The sequence below is a fragment of the Rutilus rutilus genome, assembly GCF_951802725.1.
Source record: "Rutilus rutilus genome assembly, chromosome: 11".
In the NCBI taxonomy this organism is placed as follows: domain Eukaryota; kingdom Metazoa; phylum Chordata; class Actinopteri; order Cypriniformes; family Leuciscidae; genus Rutilus; species Rutilus rutilus.
In genome coordinates this window covers 5,983,970-6,004,226 of record NC_140216.1, presented here as the reverse complement: position 1 = coordinate 6,004,226, position 20,257 = coordinate 5,983,970, and the positions used below count along the sequence as shown (strand labels likewise).

At 35.5% G+C, this 20,257-nt stretch overlaps 1 protein-coding gene across 6 annotated transcripts in view; it reads right to left on the bottom strand.

The window, feature by feature from the left end:
- adgrb2 (adhesion G protein-coupled receptor B2) overlaps positions 1-20,257 on the bottom strand; it is a 312,431-nt gene that overhangs the window by 117,047 nt on the left and 175,127 nt on the right. For all 6 annotated transcript variants that reach the window (XM_084424669.1, XM_084424670.1, XM_084424672.1 and 3 more), the window contains 4 exons: positions 15,089-15,190; positions 9,514-9,620; positions 6,255-6,449; positions 5,171-5,239 (listed from right to left, as the gene is read on the bottom strand). In XM_084424669.1, coding sequence (XP_084280795.1) covers positions 5,171-5,239; positions 6,255-6,449; positions 9,514-9,620; positions 15,089-15,190 — 473 coding nt within the window. The remainder of the gene's footprint in view (positions 1-5,170; positions 5,240-6,254; positions 6,450-9,513; positions 9,621-15,088; positions 15,191-20,257) is intronic.

Below are 20,257 nucleotides of genomic sequence, written 5' to 3'. Positions count from 1 at the left end.
GTGAAGTTCATGAGAACATGGAGCCCATTCCTCAATCTAATTGGAATTCTGCTCTTCCTCTCGTGTGTGGAAATGAAGCCATGCGTGATTGTCTATGGAATATATATCAGTAGCTAGCTACTTATATCGTTCCTCCGTGCCACAGGAGACTCAATCCGTAGTATTTATACACTTTTGGTTTGCATTTGTTTTGAATTTATCCCAAATTAAACGTTTTCTAATATGTGGCAGATGGCGATTCTATATGCATTCAGATGAGAAACAAAGCAGATTGGTGCTTGTTGTTGGTTTGAAATGAATAGGAGGAGAACTGACATCATTCTTTCCCAAGCAGGCTTCTGGTATCTTTCACACAAAAAAATAACTTTCTTAGTCTGGGGGAAATACGCTAGCTGACTGAACATCTTGGATGTTGAGTTTTGCCATCTCTGAGTTTGGTCACTCCAATTGGAAAATTGTGGCTTCTGTGGAAATGTATACGTATGCATATATTTTTCTGTATAATGACAGTTAAAGTAAATTCAACTGATTTACCATATTATAATGGCAAATGTACAGCAAATTTAATAAATCTGGTATCATGACCAAAACAACATGTCAATTCAACAATATTCTGAAATATACAGTACCACAGTTTTAAAAAAAATACCGTATTCACATACAATCATATTTACATGGTATACCAATGTACTTTGGAGAAGTTTTTGGTCGTGGGGTCTTATTAAAGGTCTAGTGGAGGATTTTCTTTATCCGGGTGGATCATCAAGACTATTGGTCCTCCTAGTTGTCAATCATTCTGGTGATATGTTTATGTAAGGCCGTTGCACATGCTCGTCCCTAGGTAGTTTTCGCTTTCTGGTGTATATGTGTGGTGAGCTACGGTTTCAGCCATTCATTGAAGCTCGCCGTTCTCACCGGGTTTTTTTCAAAATGTCTGAGGGTTGCAAGAGAAAAAGTGTCTGCGAATTGTATGACAAGAGAAAGGCCTCTGAAGAAAGAAACAAGACCAGAGTGTTTTTGGGAGAATATTTCACACGCTGGCGTGCGCTAAAAGCACAGGTTGGGCTTCCCACCGATGCCTCAGTCGTGAAGTTTCTACTCGACAGGTAAAGTTTGGCATGCTATTTGGAGAAATCCATTTAAAATCACTGCTAGTAAAAGTTAATGTAAGCTATGATTAGCGATGCTAGCCCTGGCACAAGTCACGCACTAGGCTCGTGCATGCTCTCTCGTGCACACGTTTAATAGGCGTTCCCTCTCGGGAGCAGGTAGAGTGTTGCGCATGTGCATTTTTTCAAAAAAGTGGAGAGGGCGGTTCTTTTCTAAAATTCGGGAAAATCCTCCACTATACCTTTAAGTTACATGGTATACCCATTAATTCAAAAACAACATGGTATCAGATGAAATTCTGCAGTACTTTATAATGTACCATGGTGCTTACTTCAAGTAAAGAATACAATGGTTGTATTTAAATCTTGGATTATTGGTTTTACAGTATGTTAGCTCAAGATCTCTCTGCGATTTATAGCTCTTGTTGTTTGTACACCTTGTAAGTGTCCAGATGTTGTGGCAAATTATGAAGGACAAGAAGGCTGAGACACAATAACTCACATATACATGCACTATAAATTGAATTAACAGTGAGAGGCTGTGACGTGTGAGCATGAACAGGTGTCACGTTTATAAATAATGCTATTTTTCTCAGAACCTCACTGTAACTAAAAAAGAAAACTGAAAGAATATTGGCACAAAAATATATAGGCTCTGATAAAACACAGAAACTTTGCACATACCATCATATTTATTTTTTAACAGGCAAATATTCCCACTTTAGAGTCAAAATCAATTCAAAATTGTGATTTTTTTAATTCCCTGCATGTTCCTGCTTTCCCTGTGATTGATGTAGACCTATCAATGTGTTTTATTCGAAATAAACAAAAGGTTGAAAACCTTCAGCTGTCAACACTTATTCAGCACAGGCTATTGGATACTAACCAAGTGCTTTAGCAAACTCACACTGGTAAGTAATGCCCACGTTTCACCATCCAATCAGCTTTAGGCTGTGTCTGAAATCACCCTCTGTACCCTTAAATATGGCACTATTTGAAGGGACAGACATTTGTAGTGGTGTCCAAAACCACAGTGGACGTCTTAAATCCGACAATGCACCTCAATAACGAGTGTACAACTGATGTACACTCAACGGCTAGAGAATACCCATAATGCACTGTGAGAATCGTGCCGAATAAATTCATGTGTCTCACCAGAAGATGGCACCCACAGCTGAATCATCCATTCATTCCTTTTTTTAAACTGATGGTCCAATGTGGGTACAGTGTAATATCATACAGGTATAAATTCATTTTTAATTGATTAATAAATTGTTTAATTAAGGTTTATACATGCTGGTTTCCATGAAAGAGTCTTACAGAGATCTTACAGCTCTTACTGGTTTGCTAAGATTAAAATGTTTATTAAACAGCAAGCACAGACTATGCAAAAGCGGCCACCCTTCCGACGCACTCCGTGTCTGAATTCACTCACTCGTTTTCATTCCCTACTTCCAGTGGACTATATTAGTGGAGTAACGGAGGAAATAGTGAATGAGGGTAGATAAGATAGATCCCGAATATAGGGAGACAAATGGAGTGGGCAGACATGATTTTGACCACTTCATTAAGTTTGTTTTTGTAGAAAGCCTTTCTTTAAAGTGAATTTCGTTTTGTATTAATTGTATCTTAATTTTAATCAATGTTTCATCAATCAATTTCCTGGATTTAATAAATAAGAGGTAGGCTAAATATAGCAGGCAATATAATCAGGACACGGAGGCGCCGGCGCGTGAACTGGAGGTAGCCTATTTAGGTGCCGATGGGAGGCTACTTGAATGGCGCAAAACAAAGCGCACTTTAGCCTGTTTCATTAGCCCATTCATGAGGCTACTGTGATGTTGAGAGAGGTGCGAGATAAAAAATAAAGCACTTTAATTGGAATGATTTTAGCTTGTGTGTGATTTATCGCGGGCACGGGTCGGGTAACGGGCCAAATATTAACGGGTCTGGGTGGGTGCGGATTTAATTTTGATATTATCACGGGTGACGGGTCGGATCTGGTGCTGAACTTTGCGGGTACGGGCGGGGGCGGGTCTCCAAAAATGGACCCGTGCAGGACTCTGGTTTCTTGAGCACCAAATCAGCATATTAGAATGATTTCTAATGGATCGTGTGACTGAAAATGACAATATTTGGGACAAACTGTCCCCTTTTGTCAATGTTGTACAAATGGCTTACATGTAGTTTTAAACCGACGAACATACGAAATTCACACTTCCCCTTTAAGATTCTGGCAGACAGGGACATTGTGAACACTCCAGCAGGCTCACAGGAGAAGATGATTATTTACTGAGCAGGGAGAGCAGGAGGTGTGTCAAAGATTTGCCTGCTCAACTGTGCTTTAACACCAAAATCTGGCTCAGTCACGCTGAGCTGAGCACCTGGCGCCCGCATTCATACACAAACATAAACGTTCACTAGAATCACGAGCATGTGCAGCACAGACTTTGCTCGGTATGTGACCATTAGTCACCATTACCTCCACACACTGTATCCCATACCTATCATTTCAAAAAAGAACTACACTAAACACATGAACAAACTAATACCGTATGTTTACATCAGAAGTGACATCAGTGGCTAGAGTGTAATGGCGGTGTAATGGACTGTAAGCGGTGGGGTGCCTTATGGGAGCAGAAGGGCTTTGTGACATCAAGCATTCTAATTTGGTGTAGAATGGCACAGTATTGTATTTTGTGTGTTTTGGATGGTTGACAGAGTGTTACGATGCATTTGCTAAGATTTTAGAATGTTTTTTTAAAGCAGTCTCTTATGCTAACCAAGGCTGCATTTGTTTGATCATGCAGTAACATGCATTAAAAAACTGTAATATTGTGAACTATATTTAACTGTAATTTATTCCTGTGATGGCAAAACTGAATTTTCAGCATCATTGATGTCACATGATCCCTCAGAAATGCTGATTTGGTGCTCAAGAATCATATATTATTATTAGAAAAACTATTTCTTTTCACAACGCGTTTGATTTTTTGATCAAGGAACAGCATTTATTGTAAATAAAAATGTTTGCAATATTATAAATGTCTTCTATGTCACTTTTTGATCAATGTAATGTGTCCTTGATGAATTAAAGTATTCATTTCTTTCAAAAAAAAAAAATATATATTACTGGCCCAAAACTTGTGAACGGTTTTGCAGAAATAGTACACTCTCCTAAACAAGTCACATGATTTAAAGGGGTCATGACAAAGATTTTTATTTTTAATAAGTTCCTTGATGTTCACTTATAATGTTAATAACGTTTTTGCACAATACACTTGCCTCTTTTACAAAACAAAATGCTCCGGACATACATATTATTCTCCAACTTACTGAATCAAACATGAAAATAGCACAAACAGTTATATGTATGACTGGTTTGTTCAAATCCCTACCTCAAAATATGAGCAATAATTATATGCTCGCCTAAGCAAGCACAACTACAAATTGGCATATACAATAAGACTATTAGCTAAGCAGCTTTTGCTGTTCCACACATAAAGACTGCAAAAAGGAATAGATGTATTTGGTAATTCTGACATGATGCACACTAAATCTGGACTGTAAAGAATAACCATCCCATAATTTCCAAGTTATTTGACATCAGCAGAAAAAGTGGATGTTCTTAAGTGAGTCAGAATATGATCTCCTGCAGTTAGTTCAGGCCTCAGTGAATAAGAAAAAATAAGGCTTCATGGATAGTTGAGTTGAGGAAAGTTAATTATGCAAAAATGTCCTGGCTTGACATCGAAGACACCGTGGACCAAACTGCACAGCATCTAAAGTCAAATAGCGTCTAATGGAGCGGTGTAATGCAAAGAGGCAGATATAACAGCACATCCCTTTCCCAACACACTTTAAAGTCGGTTTCTATTACATCCAAAGCCTGGTCTGATGCCTGATTACATTTGTTGTTAATCTTTGCGATCAGACCCGGGTTTGATGACACAGCTCTGTCTGAGGGGAAATTAAAACTCACGGCACACAGATATGAAAAGTTGCGTTCTTCGGTCGGATATTGGCAGGTGTATTGCAAGGGCCGAGGACGGACGTGTTACCTGGTGAGCGTCTTCCCACTTCTCAAGGTTTTCAATGTCCAACATTAAGCTGACAATCTGGAAGAATTTCTGAAAAAGACGGAAAAAAAAAAAAGACGGAAAAAAGAGAGATGGAAATTGTGTGATGAAAGATTGGAGAAAATAGAGAAATGTGTTACTCTGCATTGCAAAAAAAAAGAAAAAAAAAGTTTTATTTACTTAGGATTTTTTTCAGAAATAAATAAATAAATGAATATAAAAAAACTCATAAAAAATATACAAGATAGTTCTACCTTTACTTAAAGTGTGTAAGATGCTTTCAGAGAAACTTTGTTGGTTTTATGCAAAATGCTTAAATGCTTAAAATTAGAATAAATAATGTCATTGGAGTAAGAAAGATATCTTCTCTGAAAACAATTATTAATCTATTTTTGCTTTACCTATCTACAATTTATCTATATTTATAACATTTATATATTATGCATTGTGAAAAACTCAAGTAAAAGTAACATGGTGTTTGTTCTCTAACATTTTGTAATTGAACATCAGGTAATATATGAGTGGTTAAGCCATGAAACTCTTTGTGTTCTGACTGGTTGTTTCAGTGTAACTTCCACAGCATGGAACATATCCATCATTACTGCCCTTTATAAGTAAACGCATCCAAACGGATACACTTGCGCTATGCAAATTATTATTCTAGCCCTCCACCTCCCCAGCACCACCTGTCTAGCATCTGCAACATGTTTCCCTTCATTTTAATTTCTGAGTATTTAGCAGAAGCAAGTCGTACTTATTCTGCAGGATCTGCGTAGCAGATCTAGTCAACCAAGATCAAATCTACATTCCATTTACATTAATAAAATGTTTTATAAGCTATCCCGAAATTTGTCATGACTGAAACGTAAATATGCAGTTGACATGTCAAGCATTGATCAAATTGTCATTATATAGCCTCGTATTAAGCCTGCATGGAGTATATGTACTTTTCCTATTTAAGCCAACTACAAAAGAGCTTAAAAAACGTATTCTTATTAAAAACTACAAACACAGATTTTGTCATCTCCCCATATATCTTTCCACAAACCCACAGGCAAATACACACCTGCACGTCGTCAGGAGCTGGGATGTAGGTTGCTCGCTTGAAGGTGTCCGTCACATTTCGGAGAATCTCCACGGAGAATAAGAGGTCGCCGCTGTAATAATTCTTACGGGACATTAACTCCAGGAGACTCCTCACGATCTGAGACATGCCCTCCCCTGCCAGGGTCCTCTGACCCTTCGCAAGATGTTCTCGCAACTATAGGGGAAGAAAAAACATGCTTTTATGCACAGACACTGATTAATAAACCTTGATAATAATAACTACATGAGCATGAAGGTTATAAATAAACACAGAGAGATGAAGTCGAGTCGAGATATCAAATAAAACCAACAGAGCAATCGGAATACGTTCATTTAAATAGGCTATGTTAAACTGGTATTGTTAGCCAAAAGGATAATCATATCCTGAATAAACAGTTATTTCAAATTGTAATAATATTTCACAATATTATGTTTTGTTTTTGTTTTTACTGTATTTTCATTAAATAATTGTAGCCTTTCAATAACATAAATTTTTTTTTACCAACCCCAAATGTGACCCTGGATCACAAAAACAGTCATAATTCGCACGGGTATATTTGTGGCAATAGCCAACAATACATTGTATGGGTCAAAATTATTGATTTTTCTTTTATGCCAAAAAACATTAGGATATTAAGTAAAGATCATGTTCCATGAAGATATTTTGTAAATTTCCTACTGTAAATATGTCACAAATTTATTTCTGTGAGTGAATGCAGCACAATCGCCAACATAAATTGATAACTTTAAAGGCGATTTTCTCAATGTTTCGATTTTTTTGCACCCTCAGATTCCAGATTTTCAAATAGTTGTATCACGGCCAAATATTGTCATATCATAACCATCAATGGAAAACTTATTTATTCTTTTTTTTTTTTACAAATTGACCCATAAGACCCATAAGGTTTTGTGGTCCAGGGTCACAAATATTGGAAGAATGAATGAATGAATAAAAAAAATAATTAAAAAATGAACAAGCATGCAGAAGGATGTAAAGAAAAGTGGATCTTGTGAACATAAAACCACAAACACACTAATATACTTCCATTCAGGGTTATTACCGTTAACTAAAACTAAGACTAAAATTAAAACTATTTTTAAAAAAAATCTGTTAATTGAAATATAAATATTAGTTGAAACATTTAAACTAAATGCAAATTAGAAATGTTGCTTTGGCAAAAGCAAAACTAAAATAACACTGCATTCATTTGAAGAGATTAAATAAGCACGCTGATTTAAAGGTAAGCCAGAAAAGGAAGTGCAGAAGCACATGCTGGCTTTGAAGCTGAAGCAACATTGATCCAGGACCGGAGCAAAGCGAAAGCAGTTTGAAGCTATCGACAGCAGCCTTAATCTACTTCCCATCTACAGTCAACCAAGCTGTGAGCATAACGAAGTGAAAACAACGTCTCCCTCAGTGAATTAACCAGCGGAGTTCTTGCTCGCGGTTGGACGTGAGTGGACGAACAGTTGACTGTCTAATGACAGTACAGCGAGTGCATGACGTGCCAGACAATGGCAATCAAAGCTAATTAAGCATTGTGTGATTATAATGAGGGGTTAGTGGACAGGTTAAAAGCGCAATCAACCCCGGCACATCATGCCTCGGTCCAGACGTACAATTAAAAAACAACTCGGCATTATGAACTCAAAGTCAAAGGCCGTGGCAGAGGAATTAGTGGGAGCGCATCAAGGCAGACTGTTGAACCTGTTAGAAAGTAATCAATCTTTATTAGAACCCAGAGGTCTGAAACCAGGCGATGGGAAGTATATAATCAATGTAAACGCTGGGAGCTAGTGCTGTTTCTCTTTAAGCTTTTAAGCATTTACGGTAGGCAAGGGTTCAAAGGAAGCATCTCTAAGTAATGGTTTTCATTTCATTGGTGTGTGTTAAAATGAGTGACGATACAGCACTGTAATTGACTCTTTTTTTTTTTTTTTGCTGAGTGCTCATTGCAGTTATTATTATCATTTGTGGAAAGCGACAGTGGCATTGTTCTCTCCAGAACACACAGCCCTTTAAATGCACTCTGATCTTTTATTTTTCTGTGGCTAGTGAATTCACCAAACTAAATGCAAAGAAATGTGTCTTCGCTTCTGATATGCATTCGGTAATGCACATGCAGCTACAATTCTGGTGTATTCATTTCTTTAATTCTTTATATTCAGCTGCTCATCCACGCCGCCTCCTCAGCTGCACAATTCAGCAGATGGAAGATATTAAATAAAACTGAGCAATTGAATTAGTCTGTACGTATTAGTTCATGTAAACTACATTCACCATGCATTGTAAACACATCTATACATACTTAAAACGAGATAAATGCACTTAACCAAGCAAAATTCCTTGATATATTAAAATCTGTTTTCCACAAGATACATCTTGCATCCTTACACACTGGCAAACAGTTTAACTGTTATTGTTGTTATTACTGCTATTAATAAACAAATAATACATCATTTATTTAGAAATAATAATCACTATTATTATTATTATTATTATAAATATTATATACAGTGCATTTAGACAATAAGAATAGAATAATAAAATAATCATAAAACAATATATTTAATCATTTATTTAGTCAGTAATAATACAATATTATTAATCATAATAATACAAATAAATAAATAGGCCTACATAATTATTACTACTACTATTATTCTTTTATTATGATTATTATTATTAATGATAATAATACTAATTATTAATAATATGTTATTACTATTAATAATAATAATCCTATTTAAAAATAAAGAGAGATATTTTAATTATTAAAAGGAGAAATTACCAATTGGATAACACAAATACATTTTATTAAACATTTATTTAAATATTCTCTAATGTTAGTCTTGCACAAATTTGCTTCTCAATGAATTCACGAGAGGATGACGATACTCTACCACAAACCTGATTTTCAAGATCAATATATAAACTTATTTTACAGTGTCTTTGTTACATATGTTACATGTACTTACCATAGTAATAGCAGTTAATTATGCATAATCAAACCAAACCCTAATCCTACCCTAACCCTATAGTAAGTACATGTAGTTACTTAATATTACACAGTACTTAAATATATAACTACACTGTAACAATGACACCTTAAAATAAAGTGTAACCCAAAACTCTTTATTATTGTGTTAGATAAGGTGCATAAACAAATTCATATTCATAATCTAATCCTACCCCATCTTGTGACATCACAGCACGTCATCCACATCCATGTACTCACAGATAAATGTAAATATCTATATTCGAGTGAGACACATCGGGCGAAGCTCGGAGGACCCCAGTAAGCAACTCCATTAGCGTCCAGCAAGCAACGACGACTAGCAGATCCTACAGGGAGAGGGAAGGAAAAAAACAGATCATTATCACTGTTTGTGCACAAACAATAACAGCATGTCAAAGTTTGACAGACACGTACTCTGTGAGGTTCACACGCTTCATATAAAAGACTTCACTGCGATGCGGCATACGATAACGTCTGGGATAATGTCTGTTTTGAGTACGTCATTTTGCAATGCTGTTAAGTCAGTTTTGCTTAAAGTTTCTGCCACTTGCATCATTCAGATCACGGCCAATAAGACACGACGTTGGCTTCACCACCGGTACCCTCGCTGGGATAAAAAATGGGCCTGAAAATCACACGGGGAACGCAGGCAGCCCGGAAAAGTCAAGCGAATCGCTCTCTGCAGGAATTGTTTTTTTTTTGCATGCATGACAGTCTGTGCTGGCCGGGATGTGGAGTTGATATAGATTACAGCTCGCTGTTGACCTCTTTCAACACTCTGCTCTGCGCTCCCACTTCAAAGACATCATTTATTAGGTCTTTCTGTTTTTATTAGGTAAAAATCACTGAGCGCCTTGGGTGTCTTTCTCCACTAGTATCTGAGAATTATTGCACACTGCACTCAAAGGGCATAAATAACCTCAAACAAACTCTCCTTCTGCACTTGGAAGGTTTAGAAATACTTAAACCAAACTGAGGAGTGCAGAATACTGAATACCATCGCTGTGTTTTTAAAATAATTCAATTGTGGCTTTATAAACTGTCAGACACTTGCATGTGTCATTATATCATTAACATTTTACATACCATTCAACATACCATATATATATACGTCTTGAAAAAAAAGTTGTCTTTTTCCACAAATGTATGGAAAATGTATAATATCCAAGATACACATTTCTAGTAAATGTGCAGTTAATTATCATATTGTATTTTCAGAAAGTTTTGGAATATTTTTCCTCTCTCCAAATTTGTCATTACCGAGACAAAATAGTAAATAATTTAATAAGAAGGCTTACACTGACCTATTAATATTTTGTTTACATCTACCTTGTAAATATATATTTTTGCTATTTATTTGTATCCTTCTATTATCTATTGAATCCCGCAATAATATTTAAAATATAAGTAAGATTAATAAATATACAATCATCATTTATTGGGTTTATTTCAATTGGGAGGTGGCTGTCCCGAACCCTAACCCCTAAATTTCAACTTGTGAAAATGATATTGAAATATATATTTTTTTCCATTGTTGTTTCCATTATATATATATATATATATATTAGGGGTGGAGCCGAACCCGAATACGGTATTCGGAAAGCACAAATAATGTGTTTTTTACGAATACTTATTTCGAACAAATACTTTTAAAAATATTTGTATTCGGGAACAAGAAAAACTTTATATCAAAAAGCTGCGTTTCCTCATGAGACATGGCGACCGGCGGTGCTGCTGATGTGGTGGCTGAAATATTTTGGATTAGGCTAATGTCACGTTGTCATAAGGGGTAGTTCACATAGCGCGTTTTTTGCGCGTGCAGATTTCAAATGTAGGCGCGCGGCAAGCGCGCTTATAATAGAAGCGAGCGGCGCGCTGCATAGCAACGACAGACGCCACGGGAGGGCAAGCGCTTGTGGAAAGGAGAAAGCGTGCGAACTGCGCTCTTCGTGATTACGAAGTATCAGCAAAGAATTAATTGATTTCTAGCCCTTGCATTAGCTTTAGATATATTTATGGAGATGAGAAATGAAATAAAAAAGCCGTCATTTTGTCATTAATATCAGTCCGTCAGAAAAGCAGTTCTAGGCTTATTCTTGGCTGGATAACTCTTAGCAGGTTTAAAAAGCTCTTTTAAAATTAAATATGAATGCAGTTTTGGATTAAATATAAGTACAGTCAAGTCAAATAAAACATGTTTTATCTCCTGTTTGGTAACACTACAATAAGATACCATTCATTAACATTACTTAATGCGCATCTAACATCAACACATTGAGTGAACAATATATTTTTACAACATTAATTAATGTTTGTGAATGTTATTTAATACAAACACTTGATTGGTCATGTTTGTTCACTTCATTCATTGTGCATTAAATAATGTTAACATAAATAATGTTAACTTTTGATTTTAAAAATGTATTTTTAAATGAACCCCAAGGAGAATAATTGCGACAGTAGGCTATATAGCCTAACTATTGTTTATTGTTAGGTCATTTTATCTATTGTTATCTAACAAATGTAATATTAATGTAGTGTTTTTAATACTACAGTTTCCATCTTTGTAACCGTGATATAAACTTTAATATATGTAAATTTAATCTAAATTAAGCTTTACCGAAATTGTTACCGAGAACCGTGGATTTTCACAGGTATTGGTACCGAATACTGAAATTTTGGCACCGTGACAACACTAGTAGCTCTGTTAGCTTGGTAATTTAGACAATAGGCTGTTGACAGAGTAACATTAACGTAGGTAATGGCTGTTATGTTATTTTCTTTTCAATGACGTTCCTTGTTACATGTTCATTGCTGGATTTATGGAAAAACATCAACCAATATTGCATATCCATAATTATTATAATGGATATAATTAAAGAATACTTACACTATAACGTAAATTAGAAGTGTAACGCAAAAAAAATGGATTTTTACACCTATTTTGAAATTTACTCGAATACAAATACAAATACAAATACTTTTCCCCTCTCAACAAATACAAATACAGATACAAATACCGGCTGCTTTGCACACCCCTAATATATATATATATATATATATATATATATATATAATGAAATTACATTCCTTATGTAAAAAAATCTGCCTCACATTTTCATGCCACTACCAAAACAGCGTGTGTTTTAGTCCATTGGCTGAGACTGATAATATTATTAAATATTACAGAAAATATTATTGTGTGCCTCTCTCTCAAAGCCTCTCTTTCATTATAGATAGGTACCATCATGTTGAGGGAAATGTGTTCAAAAGTCTGAAAATCTGTGTTTAACTTCACTACCAAACACCTTTTTACTGCAATTAAGCAAACTTTTTTGGGTGTAATTACATAAAATTTAGTTTGTGTGTGTGTGTGCAACTGTTCAGAATTGTGTTGGGTAACCATGTGCTGGTTATCATCTTTGAATTAGGCTCAAAAGTATCTTAAATTGTCACTACCGAAACAGTCATGACCGAAACATGCCATCATTGTTTTGGTAGTGACAAAAGGGAACACATAATAATTTATTTGGGGGAAATAAAATTTTTTTTTTTTACAGTTGTGCAAATCATTAGTATCTTAGTATGTTTTATAGTACAGTATCTAAGTATGTTTTAGAATGCAAGTTAAAATTCTGTAATGTGATGTGGTCGCTACCAAAACATAACTGTCTAAAATAAAGTATACTGAATTATCAACTAAGATGTTATTATAGTGTTTGGTTGAATGCATATTCAAACTAATGAATCCTTAACTTTTAAATCAGTATGATTAACTTAATGCCTTTAACAAAGAAAGATTGGGTTCAAAATTCAACAAATCTTATAAATTACACTTGAAATATTTTTAAAATTGTAATTGCTATTAATTTACCTGTGAAAATATGTTGATTTACCTATGTTTTTTAAATAGCAAAAAATATATTTACAAGGTAGATGTAAACAAAATATTAATAGGTCAATATAAGCCTTCTTATTAAATGATTTATTATAGTGTTATGTCGGTAATGACAAATTTGGGGAGAGGAACATTTTTCCAAAACTTTCTGAAAATACAATATGATAATTAACTGCACAATTACTAGAAATGTGTACCTTGGATATTATACATTTTGCATACATACAACATTTGTGGAAAAAGACACCTTTTTTTCAAGACGTTTCCAACTCTGACTTTGAACCAATTCTGTAGAATGGCCCATATATATATATATATATATATATATATATATATATATATATATACACACATACAGTATATACATACATATTTATATATACAAAATAATTATACACAGTACACACACATATATTATGTAAACCCAAACATTTATTTTGGATGGGATTAATCACGATTAATAGTTGCCCAGCACTAATATATAGTGTTTCTAGAGTTGAGAAAATGCTGTACTTATTCAAACAACCAGTTCTTAGCTACCTTTGCAGTGCACACAAGCAGAGACGGTCCCAAAATGTGTGCCGCACTTCATTAACGATAGAGGCGAGTGGAGTTATGAGGTTTGACTGACAGTTTGAGGATCCAGTGGAGTTATGAGTTTTAGCCAAAAGCACTTTTTAATACTTTCCATTGGTTGAATATTTGCAAAACCCACAGACAGACATAAAAGGTGACAAATAGTAACAATTTATAAAAAAATATATATATATATTTTTTTTAAATAGCAATCACAAAACACAGCAGAATGTCACGATGTACAAAACAACAACATGTCAATGTCTGACATTAAATCTAAAGCCTCGCAAAAAAAGGAACGTGTTTTTGTCGGGCCCAATGTAAGCTCTGCGGCAACATCTGACATTTCAATCCACCAAAAGCGATGTCTTGATATCATTGTTGTATTAACTTTCTGTGGCGGCACATATTGGGCTGTAAACATCCTCATTAAGTTCCCTCTCACACACCACTAATTCAGCTCAATGGGCTTCAAAACTGAATGCTGATTAACTGTGTGGAAATCAACTTATTTCGAGCCTGTTGTGCGATGTTGGTTTTGGAAGCTGAGCGAATGCATCACTGATGGAGTTTTATAATGTGGTTTAACTGATCATAAAATCTTTTAATAAAGCTGTATGTCATGGTAAGAGAAGAAACAAATGTATCATTGATTGAATTAGATATGGCGTCTTTGGCTGTGGCCAAAACAACATTAGATTGTACTTTCAGAGTTTTATGTGATGTAGACGGCGGCGTGCACTCTGAAGCTAATCAAGCTCGGATCATTAACTTTTCTTGAGCGGTTTTAATTTACTACTAATTTGTCACTTAGCTGACATTTTTATCCAAAGCAACGTACAATAAACTTTTTTGAGGAACGGCCGTCCTTGAACAAGCTGGGGTTAGACCCGCTAAAGGGGAGAATGGTTTCTCTGCTCATTACACAGTTTGAACCAGCAAACTTTTGATTACTAGCCTAGAAAGAGGCTTATCAGTGACAATTATCAGTGAAAAATTCCTTAAATGTATCAAATTAATTGGAATTATTAGCAAATGATGACTTTAATTTCTGCACATGCTTCAGAATACGTGTAATGTCACAGGTCTGCTTTTATAATGCTCTTTTGGTTTTATTTGGTTCATTCTGGACAGCAATATGAACTAATAACTCTCATTTAGATCTAAGTAGCAGTTCCTCAAATTATTAAACATTTTGTTCCACTGAATATAAAGTCATACAGGTTTGGAACGGCATGATGATGACAGAGACTTCTTTAGGGGAACTATACTACTTATTATTGGAGAAAAAGACTGGAGAGAATGTTTGCAGTGACGTACCAGTGGCATTTGATGGACACTTGTTGTATACCGTCTCTCCAGCTGAGGCTCTCTTCCACGTCATGGCTACTTGGTACTCATCTTTACAAATTTCATGAGGCGCTGCACACAGTATACACCAAAAGTAAGAGGTTAACCAGCATAAAAAGTGTACGAATTGGCATTAAATAAAAAGTCCATTGTTGATTGGGACAGACAGACAGACAGACAGACAGACAGATAGATAGATAGATAGATAGATAGATAGATAGATAGATAGATAGATAGATAGATAGATAGATAGATAGATAGATAGATAGATAGATAGATAGATAGATAGATAGATAGATAGAATGACAGATAGATAGATAGATAGATAGATAGATAGATAGATAGATAGATAGATAGATAGACAGATAGAACGATAGAATGATAGATAGAGTGAAAGAACGGCAGACAGACAGACAGACAGACAGACAGACAGACAGATGATGATGATAGATAGACAGACAGACAGACAGACAGACAGACAGACAGACAGACAGACAGACAGACAGACAGACAGACAGATAGATAGATAGATAGATAGATAGATAGATAGATAGATAGATAGATAGATAGATAGATAGATAGATAGATAGAATGACAGATAGATAGATAGATAGATAGATAGATAGATAGATAGATAGATAGATAGATAGATAGATAGATAGATAGATAGATAGATAGATAGATAGAACGATAGAATGATAGATAGAGTGAAAGAACGGCAGACAGACAGACAGACAGACAGACAGATGATGATGATAGATAGACAGACAGACAGACAGACAGACAGACAGACAGACAGACAGACAGACAGACAGACAGATAGATAGATAGATAGATAGATAGATAGATAGATAGATAGATAGATAGATAGATAGATAGATAGATAGATAGATAGATAGATAGATAGATAGATAGATAGATAGATAGAGTGAAAGAACGGCAGACAGACAGACGATGATAGATAGATAGATAGATAGATAGATAGATAGATAGATAGATAGATAGATAGATAGATAGATAGATAGATAGATAGATAGATAGATAGATAGATAGAACAATTGATAGAACAATAGAATGATAAATAGAGTGAAAGAACGGCAGACAGACAGACAGACGATGTAGATAGATAGATAGATAGATAGATAGATAGATAGATAGATAGATAGATAGATAGATAGAAAAATGGATAGAAAGATAGATAGAACGATAGAATGATAGATAGAGTGAAAGAATGGCAGACAGACAGACAGATGATGATGATAGACAGACAGACAGACAGACAGACAGACAGACAGACAGACAGACAGACAGACAGACAGACAGATAGATAGATAGATAGATAGATAGATAGATAGATAGATAGATAGATAGATAGATAGATAGATAGATAGATAGAACGATAGATAGAGTGAAAGAACGGCAGACAGACAGACAGACAGACAGACAGATGATGATGATAGATAGATAGACAGACAGACAGACAGACAGACAGACAGACAGACAGACAGATAGATAGATAGATAGATAGATAGATAGATAGATAGATAGATAGATAGATAGATAGATAGATAGATAGATAGATAGATAGATAGATAGATAGATAGATAGATAGATAGATAGATAGATAGATAGATAGATAGATAGAGTGAAAGAACGGCAGACAGACAGACGATGATAGATAGATAGATAGATAGATAGATAGATAGATAGATAGATAGATAGATAGATAGATAGATAGATAGATAGAACAATTGATAGAATGATAGATAGAACGATAGAATGATAAATAGAGTGAAAGAACGGCAGACAGACAGACAGACGATGTAGATAGATAGATAGATAGATAGATAGATAGATAGATAGATAGATAGATAGATAGATAGATAGATAGATAGATAGAGTGAAAGAACGACAGACAGACAGACAGACAGACAGACAGACAGATAGACAGACAGATAGATAGATAGATAGATAGAACAATTGATAGAATGATAGATAGAACGATAGAATGATAAATAGAGTGAAAGAACGGCAGACAGACAGACAGACGATGTAGATAGGTAGATAGATAGATAGATAGATAGATAGATAGATAGATAGATAGATAGATAGATAGATAGAGTGAAATAATGGCAGATAGATAGATAGACAAATAGATAGATAGATAGATAGATCGATAGATCGATAGATAGATCGATAGATCGATAGATCGATAGATCGATAGATCGATAGATCGATAGATCGATAGATGCAACCCCAAACCAGAAAAAGTTGGGACACTGTACAAATTGTGAATAAAAACAGAATGCAATGATGTGGAAGTTTCAAATTTCAATATTTTATTCAAAATACAACATAGATGACATATCAAATGTTTAAACTGAGAAAATGTATCATTTTAAGGGAAAAATAAGTTGATTTTAAATTTCATGGCATCAACACCTCTCAAAAAAGTTGGGACAAGGCCATGTTTACCACTGTGTGGCATCCCCTCTTCTTTTTATAACAGTCTGCAAACGTCTGGGGACTGAGGAGACAAGTTGCTCAAGTTTAGGAATAGGAATGTTGTCCCATTCTTGTCTAATACAGGCTTCTAGTTGCTCAACTGTCTTAGGACTTCTTTGTTGCATCTTCCTCTTTATGATGCACCAAATGTTTTCTATGGGTGAAAGATCTGGACTGCAGGCTGGCCATTTCAGTACACGGATCCTTCTTCTACGCAGCCATGATATTGTAACTGATGCAGTATATGGTCTGGCATTGTCATGTTGGAAAATGCAAAGAGATGACGTCTGGATGGGAGCATATGTTGTTCTAGAACTTGGATATACCTTTCAGCATTGATGGTGCCTTTCCAGATGTGTAAGCTGCCCATGCCACACGCACTCATGCAACCCCATACCATCAGACATGCAGGCTTCTGAACTGAGCGCTGATAACAACTTGGGTTGTCCTTGTCCTCTTTAGTCTGGATGACATGGCGTCCCAGTTTTCCAAAAAGACCTTCATAATTTGATTCGTCTGACCACAGAACAGTTTTCCACTTTGCCACAGTCCATTTTTAACGAGCCTTGGCCCAGAGAAAACGCTTCTAGATCCTGTTTAGATATGGCTTCTTTTTTGACCTATAGAGTTTTAGCTGGCAATGGCGAATGGCACGGTGGATTGTGTTCACCGACAATGTTTTCTGGAAGTATTCCTGAGCCCATGTTGTGATTTCCATTACAGTAGCATTCCTGTATGTGATGCAGTGCCGTCTAAGGGCCCGAAGATCACGGGCATCCAGTATGGTTTTCCGGCCTTGACCCTTACGCACAGAGATTGTTCCAGATTCTCTGAATCTTCGGATGATATTATGCACTGTAGATGATGATAACTTCAAACTCTTTGCAATTTTTCTCTGAGAAACTCCTTTCTGATATTGCTCCACTATTTTTCGTCGCAGCATTGGGGGAATTGGTGATCCTCTGCCCATCTTGACTTCTGCGAGACACTGCCACTCTGAGAGGCTCTTTTTATACCCAATCATGTTGCCAATTGACCTAATAATTAGCAAATTGGTCCTCCAGCTGATCCTTATATGTACATTTAACTTTTCCGGCCTCTTATTGCTACCTGTCCCAACTTTTTTGGAATGTGTAGCTCTCATGAAATCCAAAATGAGCCAATATTTGGCATGACATTTCAAAATGTCTCACTTTCAACATTTGATATGTTATCTATATTCTATTGTGAATAAAATATAAGTTTATGAGATTTGTAAATTATTCCATTCCTTTTTTACTCACAATTTGTACAGTGTCCCAACTTTTTCTGATTTGGGGTTGTAGATAGAATGATAGAATGATAGATAGAGTGAAAGAACGGCAGGCAGGCAGAACGACAGACAGACAGACAGACAGACAGACAGACAGACAGACAGACAGACATACAGACAGACAGACAGACAGACAGACAGATAGACAGATAGATAGATAGATAGATAGATAGATAGATAGATAGATAGATAGATAGATAGATAGATAGATAGATAGAACAAATGATAGAATGATAGATAGAACGATAGAATGATAGATAGAGTGAAAGAACGGCAGGCAGACAGACGATGATAGATATATAGATAGATAGATAGATAGATAGATAGATAGATAGATAGATAGATAGATAGATAGATAGATAGATAGATAGATAGATAGATAGATAGATAGATAGATAGATAGATAGATAGATAGATAGATAGATAGATAATGATAGTCTTGCTTTTCCAAAAAAGATCTAAATATATACTGTTTATCAAACAAACAAACAAACAAACAAACAAATAAATAATACTTTCTTACCGCATTGGCAAATTGTTTTTGTCTTGTTTTAAGCATGTTAAAGTGAGGTTTATGCCTCAAGAAAAAAAATTATAATACTGATTGAGAAAATGAGATCACCGACTGCAACAACACTCATCTCTCTCCAACTCTCATTCAAAAGCTCCTTCAGATCAGAGAACAACCCAGGGGTGAGATACAGAAGAAGACCGTGTTGAAAGCGGAGAGAGAGACGGAGAAAAGAACCCTATTCTTTTTTCATCTGAACATAATACACCCCGACAAAGCTATCGGACAGATTTTTGTTTTCAAGTTTGTGCCGCCATCAAAGCGCTGTGCCAAATATGAGCTCTACGGCAATGTCTGACATTTATTTAATCTATAGCCTCCCAAAGCTGCAGTCAAAGACGTGCTTATTAAAATCTGCTGTTTGCTGCTCTGCTTGACATGATGACAAATCACACACAGCAGCACTTTCAACAGTTCCCTTCTGTCAAGAATGACCCGTCTCAATTGGAAGAGAGGAGAAATGGAAACAAAGGAGTAGAGTGAAAGTTAAATATGGAGGAAGAGAGAGAAAATGAGAGAGAGAGAGAGAGAGAGAGAGAGAGAGAGAGAGAGAGAGAGAGAGAGAGAGAGAGAGAGAGAGAGAGAGAGAGAGAGAGAGAGAGAGAGAGAGAGAGAGAGAGAGAGAGAGAGAGAGAGAGAGAGAGAGCAAAGGCCACTTTTTACAAACAGGGTACAAAATAGGGTTTGAAAGTCTTTAAAAAAAAAAAATATATATATATATACTGTACACATATATACTTTCTTTCTTTTT